Here is a 17,938-nt window from a genome sequence, read left to right as displayed (position 1 = left end):
TCTTACGTTGAGATCTTTAATCCATTTTGAGTTTATTTTTGTGTATGGTGTTAGAAAGCGTTCTAGTTTCATTCTTTTACAAGTGGTTGACCAGATTTCCCAGCACCACTTGTTAAAGAGATTGTCTTTTCTCCATTGTATATTCTTGCCTTCTTTGTCAAAGATAAGGTGTCCATATGTGTGTGGATTTATCTCTGGGCTTTCTGTTTTGTTCCTTTGATCTATATTTCTGTCTTTGTGCCAGTACCATACTGTCTTGATAACTGTGGCTTTGTAGTAGAGCCTGGAGTCAGGTAGGTTGATTCCTCCAGTTCCATTCTTCTTTCTCAAGATCACTTTGGCTATTCGAGGTTTTTTGTATTTCCATACAAATTGTGAAATTATTTGTTTTAGCTCTGTGAAGAATACCTTTGGTAGCTTGATAGGGATTGCATTGAATCTATGAATTGCTTTGGGTAGTATACTCATTTTCACTATATTGATTCTTCCAATCCATGAACATGGTATATTTCTCCATCTATTAGTGTCCTCTTTGATTTCTTTCACCAGTATTTTATAGTTTTCTATATATAGGTCTTTAGTTTCTTTAGGTAGATATATTTCTAAGTATTTTATTCTTTCCGTTGCAATGGTGAATGGAATTGTTTCCTTAATTTCTCTGTTTTCTCATTATTGGTGTATAGGAATGCAAGGGATTTCTGTGTGTTGATTTTATATCCTGCAACTTTACTATAATCATTGATTAGTTCTAGTAATTTTCTGGTGGAGTCTTTAGGGTTTTCTATGTAGAGGATCATGTCATCTGCAAATAGTGAGAGTTTTACTTCTTCTTTTCCAGTTTGGATTCCTTTTATTTCTTTTTCTGCTCTGATTGCTGTGGCCAAAACTTCCAAAACTATGTTGAATAGTAATGGTGAAAGTGGGCACCCTTGTCTTGTTCCTGACTTTAGAGGAAATGCTTTCAATTTTTCACCATTGAGGATAATGTTTGCTGTGGGTTTGTCATATATAGCTTTTATTATGTTGAGGTATGTTCCTTCTATTCCTGCTTTCTGGAGAGTTTTTATCATAAATGGATGTTGAATTTTGTCAAAGGCTTTCTCTGCATCTATTGAGATACTCATATGGTTTTATTTTTCAATTTGTTCATGTGGTGTATTACATTGATTGATTTGCGGATATTGAAGAATCCTTGCATCCCTGGGATAAAGCCCACTTGGTCATGGTGTATGATCTTTTTAATGTGTTGTTGGATTCTGATTGCTAGAATTTTGTCAAGGATAAAATTTAAAAGACTGAAAATTCCAACTGTTGACAAGGATCCAGAACGCTGGACCTCTCACACCCTGCTGGTGGGAATGTGAATTGTTACAAATACTGCAGAAACTTTAACACTTTGTTCAGAAGTTAGACACACACCTATCAAGTGTCCAGACATGCTACTCTTAGATATTTACACAAGACAAATTTGAATATATGTCCACACAATGACTTGAGCATAAATACTGAGAGAAGCTTTATTCCTTGTTGACAAAAAGTGGAAACAAATTGTTGATGTGCATGTGAAAGTATGAACACATTGTAGCGTCCATACAATAGAATAATATCCAGCAAGTAAGGTCTATTATTCTAATACATGTGACAGCAGGAATGAAACTGAAAATCGTTATACTGAATGAAAGTAGCCAGAAACATATTAGCTGATTCTACTTAACTAAAGCTCTAAAAATGCAAAACAGCATAGAGTGACAAAAAGCAGATTACTTGTTGACCTGGACTGGGAACATAGGGATATATGGATACAAAGAAGCATGAGAAATCCTTTTTCAAAATATAAATACTCTGAATCTTGTCTGTTGTGGTGGTTTCATGAAAAAAAATATATATATATAGCTATAATATCAAATCATATGCATTAATCAGATTTAGTTCATTAAAGATCTCAATATCGTTTATCTTTTAATGAAGGATATGGTAAACAACTTTATGTCAGTGAACTTGACATTTTAGTTAAAATGAGCAAATTCCTTGAAAACACAGCTTATCACAACTGACATAATAAAGTCTGAGTGACAGAGGAACCAGAGATCAAATTGCCAACATCCATTGGATCATAGAAAAAGCAAGAGGGTTCCAGAAAAACATCTACTTCTGCTTTATTGACTACGCCAAAGACATTCACTGTGTGGATCACAAAAAAAAAAAAAAAAAAACTGTGGAAAATTCTTAAAGAGATGGGAATACCAGACCACCTTACCTGCCTCCTGAGAAATCTGTATGTAGATCAGGAAGCAACACATAGAACTGGACATGGAACAATGGACTGGTTCCTAATTGGAGGAGTATGTCAAGGCTGTACTGTCACCCTGCTTATTTAACTTATATGCAGAGTACATCTTGCATAATGCCAGGCTGGATGAAGCACAAGTTGGAATCAAGATTGCTGGGAAAAATATCAGTAACCTCAGATATGCAGATGACACCACCCTTATAGCAGAAAGTGAAGAAGAACTAAAGAGCCTCTTGATGAAAGTGAAAGAGAAGAGTGAATAAGCTGGCTTAAAACTCATTATTCAAAAAACTAAGATCATGATATCCAGTCCCATCACTTTATGACAAATAGATGGGGAAACAGTGACTGACTGTATTTTCTTGGGCTCCAAAATCACTGCAGATGGTGACTGCAGGCTTGAAATTAAAAAATACTTGGTCCTTTGAAGAAAAGCTATGACCAACCTAGACAGCATACTAAAAAGCAGAGATGTTACTTTGCCAACAAAGGTCCGTCTAGTCCAAGCTATGGTTTTTCTGGTAGTCTTGTATGAATGTAAGAGTTGAACCATAAAGAAAGCTGAATACTGAGGAATTGATGCTTTTGAACTGTGGTGTTGGAGAAGACACTTGAGAGTCCCTTGGACTGCAAGGAGATCAAACCAGTCAATGCTGAAGGAAATCAGTCCTGAATATTCATTGGAAGGTCTGATGTTGAAGCTGAAGCTTCACTATTTTGGCCACCTGATGTGAAGAACTGACTCACTGGGAAAACACCTGATGCTGGGAAAGATTGAAGGTGGGAGGAGAAGGGGACGACAGAGGATGAGATGGTTGGATGGCATCACTGACTCAATGGACATGAGTTTGAGCAAGCTCTGGGAGTTGATGATGGACAGAGAAGCCTGGGGTGCCTCAGTCCATGGGGTTGGAAAGAGTCAGACACAACTGAGTGACTGAACTGAGCTGAACAGAATAGCCCTTTATCTATTAAAATAGTTTAATTGATTATTAAAACACTTTTCACAGAAAAACTCCAGGGTTAGATAGTTTTACTGATGAATAAAAGGATGTTTAAGGCAGAAATAATATCATCTGACCCAAATAATATATCTGAGAACAAAAGAAGCCTGTCATCAAAATGTGAAAAAGATCCTACAACAAAAATTAGTCTGATATGCCTATGAACAGGCATATGAAAAATATTCTTAGCAAAATTTTATTAAATTGAATTTGCATGTTAAGTCGCTTCAGTCATGTCCACCTCTTTGTGACCCTATGCCTGTAGCCCACCAGGCTCCTCTGTCCCTGGGATTCTCCAGGCAGGAATACTAGAATGGGTTGCCATGACCTTCTCCAGGGGATCTTTCCAACCCAAGGATTGAATGTGCATCTCCTCAGTCTCCTGCATTGGCAGGTGGGTTCTTTACCACTCGCACCATCTGGGAAGACCAACTGGTGATATATAAAAAGGATAAGACATTAGGTCTAAGTGCTGATTATTCCAGGATTGCAAATTTGGTTCAGAATTCCAAGTCAGTGACTATAGTTTACTATATGTGTTCTCAAACTACCACATACTAAGTCACTTCAGTTGTGTCTGACTCTTTGTGATCCTATGGACCATAGCCCGTCAGGCTCCTCTGTCCATGAGATTCTCCAGGCCAGAATACAGAATGGGTTACCATTTCCTCCTTCATGGGCTATTCGCTACCCAGGGATCTAACCCACATCTTGCGTCTTCTGCACTGGTAGGTGGGTTCTTTACCACTAGCAGCACCTGGGAAGCCCCTAACTACCACAGAGTTAAAAATAAATAATACAAGATGTCTGGGGAAGCATCAAATATTTTAAAATGAAGTACCACGGCTCTAAATAATTCATGGGTCAAAGAAGAAATCATGGGAGAAATTAGAAAATGTTTTTTTAACCTAAATTATAAATTTGAAAATAAAACTGATAATTTTATATAAAGGAGTTAAAAGTGTTCTAGGAAGAAACAATTCATCTTTTGTGTGTATATAAGAAAATAAGAAAGGTCTAGAATTAATTATATAAATTGCAATCTTAAACTGAGAAAATGATTAAGCCAAAAATCAGGGAGATTAAAAAGATGAGTAGAATAATATATATTTGTAAATTTTAATGTAATCGGTAGCAGTGTGTGTGTGTGTGTGTGTAAACAATGTAAATTTTCAAGATAATAGAGGACAGTAGGAAAGCATTAAATCTGGTTGATCCAAGAGATGCTTTGAAAGAAGAAAAATGCAGAAAGATGAGAAAAGAAAGAATGATGAATAGAAAACGTTAGCAATTCTTATTTATATCTTATCTTTTTAACATTATTCATCCCTTCTAGGATAATGGAGAACCAGTTTTACAATCAAACAAGAAATATAGTGCAAAAGACTCATTTTACAAGTCCTCTACACAAAAGTAAGCATTTTTTCCCCAATAGAATTTGATTTAAAAATATATTTCTATTTATTTTTTCTTTAATAACACATCTCCTTCCTGTGCACAATATTCAGGGTCCTGCGAGGACTTCAAAGAACTTCAGACACAATTCTTTACTTACTTACATTGATTGCTAAAATAAACAGTTCAACGGAGAAAAACCTACATTTAATAGAAAAATAAAACCAGAACAGAAAGGAAATGGTCAGAGAGAGAGGATGAGATAAGGGTACAGCATCATAGAAAAGGAGAGCAGAGAAGTTTGAAGGAGAGAATCAAAGTATCTGTTATATGTCTACGCCCCAGGCTGAGATTCTCCAGTGAGTACTCACTCTAAAGGGAGATGGACGCTAAACCACAAGCCTAATAGGTAGACAGATCATATCTTAGAAGGTAATAAGTCAATGCAAAAATGAGAAAAAAAAGTAAAACATGGTAAGATCAGGAGTGCCTGGAGCTCTGGGTGGGCCTCCTTGCACAGTGAGATTTGAGCAGAAACTTGGAGGAGATGAGGGGATGTGCAGATGTCTGGAGGGACTGTTTTCCAGTCAAAGGGATTACAGAGTAACAGCTCCATGTCAGACATGTGACTGAGGTGTCTATCAAGGAAGAACAAAGGCCAGGGTCTGCAGCAGAGTAAGGGGGCGGTAGTAGAAGAAGTCAGGAAGGGCCAGAACCCAGATCTCATGGGGCACATTAAGAAACTGTAAATAGTAGGGCACTGGCAGTGAAGTGGCCAGATCGGGTGTGTATATCAACAGTCATGGTGGCTGTTGGATTCAGAGTGGACTGAGTGAGAGAATAAGCTGGCAGACCAGTTAGAAGGCTGCCACTGTCATCTAGGTCAGAGGTAATAGCAGGTAGGAGGAGTTCAGTAGGAAGTTTTAACAGTTATTGGCCTCTGGATACATTTTTAAAGCAGAGCCAACACAATTTCCAGGCTGGAGAGTATGAGTCTGAAAGAAGGAGGCATGGAGAATGATTCCAAGGTTTTAGGTTCTGCAGCCGCATGGACTGAAGCTATTGCTTGTCACAGTGAAGGCAGGTAGAGAAGGTTTGGAGTGAAAGAAGAGAAGTCACTTTTAGACATGCTGAATATCAGAGTTGCTCATTAGGCATCCTAGTGGATATATCAACTGGGCTGTGGGTCTGCAGTCTGTGGGGAGAGGGCTGGGCTGGAGGAATACATCTGGTTGTCATGATTTATAGGCAGGGATGCCAAGCCACAGCATTGAATGAACCAAAGAAGAGCAGAGCTTGAGTCTTGGCATGTGTACATCAAGGAAAAGGAGAGAAGGAAGCCCGCAAAAGAGACCAAGAGGAGGCAACAGGTAGAGGAGGAAGAAGATGCAGAGATGGCTTTAGGGAGGAGGGGGATGAACTGCTTCACATCATGTGAATATAACTGACCCTTCAGAAGCCAGTAATCGAGATGGGAGTCCTAACTGACCATCAGTGGCTGAGTGACCTCAAGCAAACAAACTCAGTTCTCTAAGCCATAGTTTATTTATGTGTTAATGTTCTTCTTGTCCTGCTGCAGAGACCAAATGAAAAAAAAAAAAAAGTGTGTAACAGATTACCACAATGTATCAGCTTTAAATCATGCCCATTTATCATCTCACATTTCCATAAGATGAAAGTGCTGGCATGTCTACACTGTGTTCAATGCTCAGGGTTTCTCAGGCTGGAATCAAGACATCAGTGACAGTTGGGTTCTCATCTCCGAGGATCATTTGGATTGTTGGCAGAACTCAGCTCAGTGCAGCTGTGGGACTCACCGGTTTTGTTTAAGGATAACTGAAGAGTGTCTCCTGCTGTTTTCTTGCCTCTTTTAAGGCTCACCTGTTTAGGTTAGAACCACTTAGGATAAGCCACCTTTTGATTCACTCAGATTCAGCTGATTACAGACCTTAATTACATGTGTGCAATCCCTTTTGCTTAAAGCTCAACATTCAGAAAACAAAGATCATGGCATCTGGTCCCATCACTTCATGGGAAATAGATGGGGAAACAGTGGAAACAGTATCAGACTTTAATTTTGGGGGCTCCAAAATCACTGCAGATCGTGACTGCAGCCATGAAATTAAAAGACACTTACTCCTTGGAAGGAAAGTTATGACCAACCTGCTGCTGCTGCTGCTTCTAAGTCGCTTCAGTCATGTCCGACTCTGTGCGACCCCATAGACGCCAGCCCACCAGGCTCCCCCGTCCCTGGGATTCTCCAGGCAAGAACACTGGAGTGGGTTGCCATTTCCTTCTCCAATGCATGAAAGTGAAAAGTGAAAATGAAGTCGTTCAGTCGTGTCCAACTCTTAGCGACCCCATGGATTGCAGCCTACCAGGCTCCTCCATCCATGGGATTTTCCAGGCAAGAGTAATGGAGTGGGGTGCCATTGCCTTCTCCGTATGACCAACCTAGACAGCATATTAAAAAGCAGAGACATTACTTTGCCAACAAAGGTCCATCTAGTCAAGGCTGTGGTTTTTCCAGTGGTCATGTATGGATGTGAGAGTTGGACTGTGAAGAAAGGTGAGCGTTGAAGAATTGATGCTTTTGAACTGTGGTGTTGGAGAAGGCTCTTGAGAGTCCCTTGGACTGCAAGGAAATCCAACCAGTCCATTCTGAAGGAGATCAGCCCTGGGTGTTCTTTGGAAGGAATGATGCTAAAGCTGAAACTCCAGTACTTTGGCCACCTCATGCGAAGAGTTGACTCATTGGAAAAGACTCTGATGCTGGAAGGGATTGGGGGCAGGAGGAGAAGGGGACGACAGAGGATGAGATGGCTGAATGGCATCACTGACTCGATGGACATGAGTCTGAGTGAACTCCGGGAGTTGGTGATGGACAGGGAGGCCTGGCGTGCTGCGATTCATGGGGTCGCAAAGAGTCGGACACGACTGAGCGACTAAACTGAACTGAATCCCTCTTGCCATATAAATTTGCCGTAGAAACTGTCATAGGAGTGGTACTTCTCACAGTCATTTGCTCTGCTCACACTAGTGGTTGTGCACAGTGTGTACACGAGGGGCAGGAGTCTTGAGGGACATCTTCCTACTACAGAATGCGATATTGTTAGCAACCATGCTAGTTGGATATGTATGTTTCACAAAATGTCATTATTTAATAATTTTATAGAGCTTATGAAATGGTTCCTTGGGACAAGATGCTACCACCAAAACTTGATCCAGAAGAAACAACAGTGGAAAAAGCCGCTGACCCTGTTTCACATTGTTTTACACTGAAAAGATATGAAGGATTGCCAGCAATAACACAGGTCAGTGATTAGGGACCTTAATTATTTGTGCACAATCCCTTTTACTTTATAGTTACATTTTTTTGAAATAATGCATTTATTACTGAACCAAACTTTAAAGCACAATAATATTTATTTTATTGTTATGAAAAGAGCAAAGCAAATATATACATTTATGGAACTGAAACTTCCAAAATCATAAGTCATCAATAACCTCAAATGCATTCATACCTATATTGAAACTTTTCAAATTTCATTTAAAGACCACCTCTTTCTCAAAAGTTATTTTCAAATACTGTGTTTACTTTAAAAATTGCAAAAGAAGGAGTAAGTAATGAAGACAGAGATATGATTATGATTCCTCCAGAGAGCCTATGCTGAGAACAGTCCTTAAATCCAGAACTTAGCTCTGCGCTTTTTGAGGCAGAATGGGAAAATCCATGAATCATAAAGCTTTTGTGACAGACATACCCAATTATTGGTAGAGATGTTCATTGTTTTCATTTCTGACATCAAGAACTCATCTTGGGGGGTGGGGGAGTCATCACAGGGATTATTATATCCACATAAAAGCCAGGGTGCTTTCCTTAAAGGATGAATCACTCCATGTTACCACACTGATTAAAACCCATCACCTTCTAGAAGGTAAAACTCATTCTCCTTGCATGGCACATACCCAGGTCTCTGTTATTTGCCCATGACCTCCGTCTTATCCTCAGCTCTCTCCATCTCTTCCTCTAGCTTCTACTCCACCACTGACATCTCACCCTCCACATTGCACATCACATTCTGTGCTGAGCTGCTCTCAAATCTCCGAGTCCACCTGCTGCTTCCTCCAGCCTTGTCTTTTGCGGATAATGGTCCATTGCCTTCACCACTGTTTTCTCTGGGCTATATCCCGAGAACCATTCAGGTATTACTTTAGGCCTCACAGTTGCATGGGATGTCCTTGCTCTGTGCTTGCAAAACACCTTCTGCTTCCCTCGATTCCCTCATCTTTTGGGGGGAAATCTGAGCCCTGGAACCACCTTTCAGAATGAAGTTTTTAATATGTAAAATACACGGGACTATAAAAGAGATCAGCTATGTATTGAAATACAGTTCTAAACATGGACTCCTAAGACTTTCATGAGCTATAGGTTAAGAAGTCTAGATTATCTTGAAACACTTCAGCTTTTACAGTGAAAAAAATGATAATAAGAGGAGAAAATAAAGCATTAGTATAAAATCTCAGCATGTGATTTGCACACAGAAATTAAAACCAATTAAAGGACCAAAAATATGTCTGGATTCCTAACTATTAATATTTTAAGGCTCTCTCAACTCCTTTAAAATATTTTATACCTTGTGAGAGCTGGTCTTTTATTACATATTCTTTGGTGTTGAACTATACTTGTGTCCAAAGTCCTTCACAGCAGGATGAGATTCAGAGTTCAGGCTCTGGGTGGGAGAGACTACCCTGAGGCTGAGGAGCCAAGAAAGCACCATCTTGAGACGAGAACTCAAGTCAGGCCTTTCACAAGGGCTTCAGTCTGGAGGAGGTGGCTAACGAGGCAGAGTCCAGCTCCGGAAAACAGAGTTGACACTGAGGGCCTGAGGGCAAAGCAGAGAGCAGGAGCAGTTCCAGAGCAGCCTCTGAGTGGGTAATGATGCTCCAGCAGTGCCTTCACTAGGTGCCCTGGGCCCGTGCCTGTGATAGGAGGGACTGAGCTTGTGTACTAGGAATTACGGTACTTGAAACTTACATACCAGAAATCGCAGCAATTGAAATTTAAATACTAGAAATTACAGTCACTTTGCTAAATACTTGTCATTCATTTTGATGATTTTAGATGGTTGGTGGACTCTGGGACAGATTTCAAACAAGATCTTTCTTGGCCCCAGTCAAGCCAGTTAATTTGTAAGTTTTATCTCCTAATGTTCTCATCACTGTCACATATTTATCTTTAATCATCAGATGCTCTAGCCCATGGGTGAGGAGCACATCCTCTGGAGAGTATCCCAGAGGCCCTCAAGCTTCGTCCTTGTGGCTGGAGAGAGAACCCAAACCCCAGTGCGTGTTCCAGCTTTCTCTGGTTTTCCCTTAACCCTTCTTAAAGTGTAGACTATCAAATATACCACAACCACTTAAAAATAAGGAGTGTTTTTATATCATTTGATATGAAGATTTATAGTGTTGTAAAATACCTGGGCTTCAAGGGATTATAAATTATTTTCCATCAACTTTTGTATCTTATAGTTATTTTGTGTTCTGTTAACACTAAAAGCAATGACTTTATTACTAACTGTTCCACAAATATAATTTTATGCGTTTAGTCTAAAAATACTTGGTATTTCTGTCTTTGAAAATGTCACTGTTTTGGTTTTTTTTCTTCTAATTTTAACTCACAATCCAGCCATCACCTGTTTTTATTTTTTTTAATTTAATTTTGAATATTTCCTATATAAAAATGTAAAATAGAAATATGATATAACCTATATATCTACTTCCCAGCTTTAGAAACAAACTATTACTAATACCCAGAACCCCCTATGTACTTCTCTCCAAGAAGATGTGCCTTCCTCAGGGATCACATTATTCTGGATTTGATGTTTCATATATTCCTGCACCCTTAAAACATATATGTTAAGACATATATGTTAACATATATGTCATACTAAGATATGAAATTGTGTTCCATATGTGGAGACTCAGTATAAGTGATACCAGATGTACAGTCATACAGCTTAACGTTTTTGTTCCTCATTGTGTTTGTGAGACCCACACATGCTGGCTTCTCTAGGTATTCACTTTCTCTGACACACAGTCTTCCAGTGAATGGATATACTGCCATTTAGTCATCCATTCTCGTAATTTAATTTTTTGTCTGATTTCTCTTGCAGTTGGAAACAATGTCCCTGCATCTTTATAAAGTATAAAGATATTTCTGGGCTTTATATATGCATCCTTACATCTATAATTGCTGCATCTAGAGATGTGAACTCCTTTATGTTCTTATCATTGCAGCATTATTCTCCAAATGAGTTTTGCCAGTGGACCAACCATCGACAATGCTTGAGTTCCCACTGCTGCATTCTGTAGCCTGCATTTGGAATTTCCAAATTTTAAACATCTAACTTTAAAAGTATAAAATTGTGCTTCATTATAATTTTAATATTTCAGTTACTAATATTTTTTTGTAAGTTGTCTTACTTGTATGCTCATGTGTATAAGTTGCCTTTTCATATATTTTGCATCTGGGTTATTTGTCTTTTACTTTTTGATTGTAGAAAGTTTTATGTCTTTATTCTGGATAAAAATCCTTTATTGGTAATATGCATCAAGATATCTCCTTCCAGTCTGTGACTTTTCTATTTTGTGGTGCCCTTTGCTGAACTGAAGTTTTGAATTTTAATATGACTGAAGTCATCGATATTTCCCTCAGTATATTGTTATTTTCTGTGGAATTTTAAATAGATCTTTCCCTGTCCAGAAGTAATAAGGATATTATCCTTCTTTACTTTTTTCCTAAAACAATTAAAATTTTGCTGTTCACATTTATTTCTTTAAACCTTTTGAAATTGATTCTTACTTATGGCCTGAGCAAGGAACCTATTTCTCAGCAGGACTAGGCAGGTGTCCTGGCCCAGTTTAGTGAGTAGACTGCTGAGTAGTGGCCTGTTGGTTGCAGCCCATTAGTGGAGAGTCACAACCAGAATTTTTGTGAAAATTAAGTAGAATATAAAATATAAGAATGAATCATATGGAACCTTAAAGAGATAGTTTTATTTTGCAACAAATACTGTGGCCAGTTATGAAGAATAGTGTGAGACAGATAATGTATAAGAAAAATACATGTGCCCACAGTGAGATTATCCCATCTTTTGTTCCCTGTAATTTCATCACCTCAGTGGAAGGGTGTTAACCTTGTACATTTAATTTTATATTTACCTAATCCACAATTCGTTGTAAAGCAAAGTATGGGAGATTTTAGCCTTAGCAAAATCAGTAAGTTATTGAAAAATTTAAGTTATGGAAAAATAATATCAAAGTGACATTTTTCAAATATTTTAACAATTTTATCACTTCAATAGAGCCAACATAAATTTCCCTTTATAGAAGGATTTTTTATTATTATAAGAAAAAAGACTAATGAAGTGGAAACATGCAAAATCATAATCAAGTTTAAATGCTGAATCTGAAGTTGCAAATAATGACAATGTTGAGAAAAATAATTGAGTCTCATCAGCAAACAGATTTTATTGAGCCATATTCTAAAAATAATCTGTTAAGTTCTAATAAAGATTATTTAAAAGATGGTTTTAACATGTGTAAAGCACCCCAATAAAAATAATAGATTCTCATGTATAAATTGAATGGTAATAATGTAAATAATAGATTGAAACATTCAAAATTTAAGATCATTTAAACATAGCAAGCTGAAATAGTTGATAATCTCACTCAAACATCTTTTAAGAGAATAAAGGTATAAATTATGGGTACTATTAATGTTATGTGAGAGCTAATGAAAAAACTTTTTTTTGCAGGAATTAGCTAGAGTTTCAGTTGTTGGGACTAGGTGCTTTCACTGCCGTGGGCCCAGGTTCAATCCCTGATAGGGGAACTAAAATCTCACAAGCCATGTGGCATGGCCAAAAAAGGAAAAGAAAAGAAAAAAGTTTATAAACATTTTTTTTTATTTACATGTCATGTAGTGAAACAGCAAATAGCTCAACCAGTTTCTATGGATCCTTTGCATTTATTGTTTTAATGATGAATCATTTAATGAACTAAAAGCCATATATCTTACCAGTTCTGTCATGTCTCAGAACTCCTGAGGGTTCCACTCACCCTGGAACCTTTATCTAGCGAATGCTGCTCTCGTGAGCAACAAAAATCTATATATGAATGCCCATAACAGCTCTACTCATATCTTCAAAATCTGGAAACAACCAAGATTGCTTTCAAGACGTGAATGGAAAACATCTAGTAGATGAAGATACTAGAGTAGAGCCATGTAGGGGAATACTATTCAGCAATGAAAGAGAACAAGCACAGCACACAGCTCACAAGTCAATTTTCAATGCATTTTGTTCAGTGAAAGCAGCCAGACCCAAAAGCCTCATACTGCACAATTCCATTTATATGACACTCTAGAAAAGGCAAAACTACCAGGGTGGGAGTGGGTTGGTGGCTGCCAGGAATTGGAGGAGAGGGAAAGAGCTGCAGACAAAGAGCCTGTAAACTAACATTAGGGAGATGGGACAGTATGGTTCTGTGGTGCTGGCCACAGGACACTCTGTCACACCCACAGAACTGTATACCACAGAGAGCAAACTTTACTGAACACAAAGAAAGACATAAATTGATAGATACCATGATGGTGGGAAAATCTAGATTGGGATGCAGATGGTGACAAGTAAATCTGTGTTACAGACAAATGACATAACTACATTTAAGTGGATGGAGAAAATCAGGAGTGGTCTTAAATTTGAACCTTCATAATCTTGGAAACAGTGTTTGGACCAAAGACTGTAAGATTCAAGACAAAAAGAACTGTATATAAGTGCTATCTATACTCTATTTGGTAAATGTGTTTCTCACCAGAAATGGATTGGCAGTTTTAAAACTTCTTACATGTATGCTAGGTTTGAACAAAAAAGTAGGCCTTTGGTCGATAGCTAGAGTCAGGTTTCATACTGTCAGAGAGAAAAGGTTAAGATGAACCCTGTGGCGCTGTTTAGATTTGGGGACGTTCCAGGAAGCTTACGTTGACAGGCACACCCTCCTTTTGTTGTGCTTCACAGATACTGTGATTTTGCTTTGGATTTTTGGGTTTGTTCTTTTCTTGTTTCATTTTTTTTTTTTTACAAATTGAAGATTTGTGGGAACCTGGCATCAAGTGAGTCTTTTGGTGCCATTTTTCCAACAGCATTTGCTCACTTCGCATCTCTGTGACACATTTTTGTAATTCTCACAATATTCCAAACATTTTCATTATTATATTTGTAATGGTGATCTGTGATCAGTGATCTCTGTTAATAGTATGTCACGGTCTTCATAGACCGGGACCTGGGGTCTGGAGTCGACGAGAAGAAGGACGCAGGGGACCCAAGTCTCGAGTGAAACAAGGGTACTTTATTTGCAGAAATTCATGCTTATATATCTTCATACAAGGCAGCTTTAGGCAGTAAAAAACAGAGCCAAGCAAATAACAGTCTTCAAGGGGCCAGAAGATATTCCATATCCTGAGTAAGGGGGGCATAACTGAATAGATTACCTTTAAGAAGGGAATCCAAGCAGGTGCTCTTTCTCATGATCTCAGTACTGAGAACTGCGTGCAGCTCTGCTCATTCCTTATCAGTTCCAGGAACTGATAAGGAATAGAGAGTCCTTGAGAAATGGCACACAGAGGAAGAAAATGACATATTGGATCCCTTAAAGTTGAACATCCCCTGACAATTCCCCCTTTTTTATTTCTTCATAATTGGGGATGACTGTAGATACTTTTGTGAAAAAGGCCCTGACCAATTGAGTTTGTTTAGTTTGAACAATTTTAGTTGAAAGGCATCAGTATACTACAAATATAATCACCAGGACAATTATCAGCATTATAGTTCCAGATCCAATACTGTGTGTAATGCTTTGAAACCCTCCTCAAGGGTCCAGCCCAGATAATTGATCCATTAGCTGTTCAGCTAAGGTTTCCAAATTGTTGGAAGAGGGTAGACTCTTAGAGAAGGTTTCAAAGATTTCCTTTTGCAACAAATGTACATTTAAGGAAGTGTTATGATGTATATCTTGCAAATGAAATTTGATTTGTTCCCAATTTTAAGCACTATGGTTGAACTGAACAGGAGAGATACAAAATTAAGTAGAATTCCAATCACATTTTAATAATACTTGATTTTGTAAATCTATTAATTGATCTCCAACCCTTTGGATGGCTGTTTCTAATTCCTGAATTTTATCCTGAACTTCCTCATCTGTCTGAGCCTGAGTGGCCCACATAGTATGAGCATCTTTAGTCCAATTTTGAATAAAGTTTTGTGTTTGAATTGAAGTCTGTAAAGCAATGCTTGCGACAGCAACAGTGGTGCAAATGGCTATTAACCCCAAAAGGCCAAGAATTAACCATCCAATGAATCGCTTAGATCATCGGAGTAATTTAGTGAGTAACTGGGAGGCAAGTCCTGCCATGGGACTCTCTTCCCAAGGTCGTTGGAGATCTACTGGCAACCACAGACTACATCGAGATCGAAGAATCAAAAGGGATTTGTTTTTTAGAGAAATAGAGGAATTAAGACAAGCATACAATTTGCAATCTATACAAGTCACAGGATGTAAAATCTTATTAAAATTGTAAGTTCCCTATGGCTATAACAAAAGGAAGGGGAACACAAGCTTGTATAAAATATGAATGATTATAATGGAAGGAATGGTTACTATGACTATGACTGGTCCCTATGAAATATCCAGTCCAAGTTCCAAGTTTTTCAGTACTCATAGCAAGTTTCCAGATGCCCCATTATTCAGGTCCAATCCGTTTATTTAGGACAATTTGAGGGCGAGGAGGTGCCATTCCACCATCAAGCCAGCCAAGGAGTCCTTTGTCATGGAAGTGTTCCATTGAAATGTTGGTAACCTTCCATGCTACTTGAGTAACATAATCACACATAGTACTATTAATACCATCTGAGCAGTTAGATAACCACATACCATCGGGTCCCCAATCAACAATGGTGTAATTGGCCACAAACATTAATTTTCCTGATTTAGCTTGACATTTATCCCAATAAACAGGAATATATTTAAAGTCCTTATAAGTAAACCCCTTACATTCCCACATTTGTCCTTTTCCTAGAGTTTTGGTAGTATCGACATGGTTCTCATAAAACGACAGGGCAGCAAACAGTCCAAGCAATGTGTGGAAGTTCCTTTTTGGAGGCAGGACAAAAGCCCACGTTTGTCGACTAACATTAATACATAATTCTGCTGGGCCCATGCATAAAGGAAGGATTTCATAGCCTAGAGAAATGTTATGAGTCTTCCTTCTTCCTCAGGATGAGTGGGCCCCTCTAAGCTCCAAGGAGGAGGCATATGTACTGAGTCATTAGTGGATATGACCGGTCCTATATCTGTCCATTCTACAACCTGCAATAAAGGGAGGTTAAGTATATAAGCCCAATAAGTGTGATTAATCAAGTCAGCCTGAGCGGGGGAAGCAAAAGCAAGCAAAGCAAGCATAGCAACAAAAATATTTTCAGGATTCTGAGGCATTCCCTGTTGAGAAACCACATTTTCAGCTTGACTATTAAGGGTTTTTTATCTTTCCCCAAGTAGGGAGATCATAAGGTGGATGACGTCAAGTGCGGCCTTTCTTGGAAATTTTTAAAGCTGCCATGGCTTGTGCTGGAATCTCCTCCTCCTGGGGATTTCTTCTCTATCTTGAACGCCAGTGGCTCCCCGGGGGTGGATCTTCCGAAGAGGGAGCCAGCTGATTTCATTGGAGCCATCTGAAGAAATACAAGCATACCCCTTCCCCTGTAATATTAATTTTCCAGATTTCCATTGTTTACTCAACCCGTCTTGATACCAAATGGGCAGAGGAAGGGAGGTGTCCTTCAATGCCTCAAAATGTTTTTCTACTTTTGTCAAAATAGCTCCTTGTGGTAAGTTTAAAAAATTTAAAACAAATAAAGCTGTATTAACAATAGTTATAGGATTAAAGAATATATTGCATTGGGATCTAGTAAAGTCTGGTCTGGATAAGGAAGATAGAAGTGTTCCTGTGTATTCCCCCTTTTTTAATTTTTTTATTTGTAGTTTCAGTGTGTAGTGTGCTCGTTCAACTATGCCCTGTGCTTGTGGATTATAAGGAATGCCTGTAGTATGTGCAATAGAAAATGATTGTAAAGATTGTTTGAATTGCCTAGAAATACAGGCAGCGCCATTGTCTGTTTTTATAGAACTAGGTGTTCCTATTATTGCAAAGCAAGCTAACAGGTGTGTTATAACATGTCATGTAGCTTCACCTCAGAGAGGTGTGGCCCATATAAAAGAAGAATTTGTATCGATTGAGACATGTAAGAAGGATGAGGAAGAAAGTTTAGGGCAATGAGTTACATCCATTTGCCGTAGTTCATTGGGTTGTAATCCTCGAGGATTGAGGCCTTGTGCAATGGGTCAAAGACGTAGGGGCTACAAGTAGAGGGATCATTAATGATTTCTTTAGCATGTCAGTATGGAATTTTCCAAATTTGATGTAATGAGCCAGCATTATTGTGTAATAGAACATGCTACTCTTCAGGAGTAGCAAGAGAGACAAGTTTATCAGCTTGTTCATTGCCATGAGCCATAGGGCCAGGAAGACAAGGATGTGCTGGAATATGCGTAATAGAAATGGGGGAAGTGTGGTTCCTAATAATAGATTATAGTTCAAGGAAAAGTTGTTGGATAATAGATTGATTCGAATTTATGGTAGAAGTTTCTATATTTCTTAATACAAAAACTGAATATAAGGAGTCAGAAACTATATTAATAGGATAAGAATGTAGGTGAATAACCTGAATGAGAGCATATAATTGTTGAGCAGAGTGAAATTTCGTATAAAAGACTTTATATTCTTTGAGAGACCAGAATTAGGCTTTGGCGTTTTTAGTCCCATCTATATAGAAAACATCACCTTGAGGCATAGGTTGTGATGTGACAAGGCGAGAGATAAATTCAGTATTTTTGAAGAAATTCCAGTGTTTGTTAGAAGGATAGTGAAATGAAATTTCTCCAAAATATTCCCGAAAGGCTATTTGGAAATCGGTAGAAATTTATAATGCATTCTCGAATGGAGATTTATTAATAGGTACTACAGTTTTATGAGGATCAGAGCCAATTAGAGTCTTAGCTCTGTTTCTTCCATTGATAATGATTACAGTGATCAAATCAAGATTGGGTGTAAGTGACCTTGTCCCTCTAAAAT

The 17,938-nt window shown here is 38.3% G+C and overlaps 1 protein-coding gene across 1 annotated transcript in view; it reads left to right on the top strand.

Moving 5' to 3' along the window:
* The window catches only part of SPMIP7 (sperm microtubule inner protein 7), a 66,008-nt gene that overhangs the window by 27,518 nt on the left and 20,552 nt on the right, over nt 1-17,938 (top strand). The window contains exons 3-5 of the mRNA XM_019959643.2: nt 4,631-4,707; nt 7,865-8,003; nt 9,815-9,882. Coding sequence (XP_019815202.2) covers nt 4,631-4,707; nt 7,865-8,003; nt 9,815-9,882 — 284 coding nt within the window. The remainder of the gene's footprint in view (nt 1-4,630; nt 4,708-7,864; nt 8,004-9,814; nt 9,883-17,938) is intronic.

Source organism: Bos indicus, chromosome 4, assembly GCF_029378745.1.
Source record: "Bos indicus isolate NIAB-ARS_2022 breed Sahiwal x Tharparkar chromosome 4, NIAB-ARS_B.indTharparkar_mat_pri_1.0, whole genome shotgun sequence".
Classification (NCBI taxonomy): domain Eukaryota; kingdom Metazoa; phylum Chordata; class Mammalia; order Artiodactyla; family Bovidae; genus Bos; species Bos indicus.
This window is presented reverse-complemented; position numbering and strand designations above follow the sequence as displayed.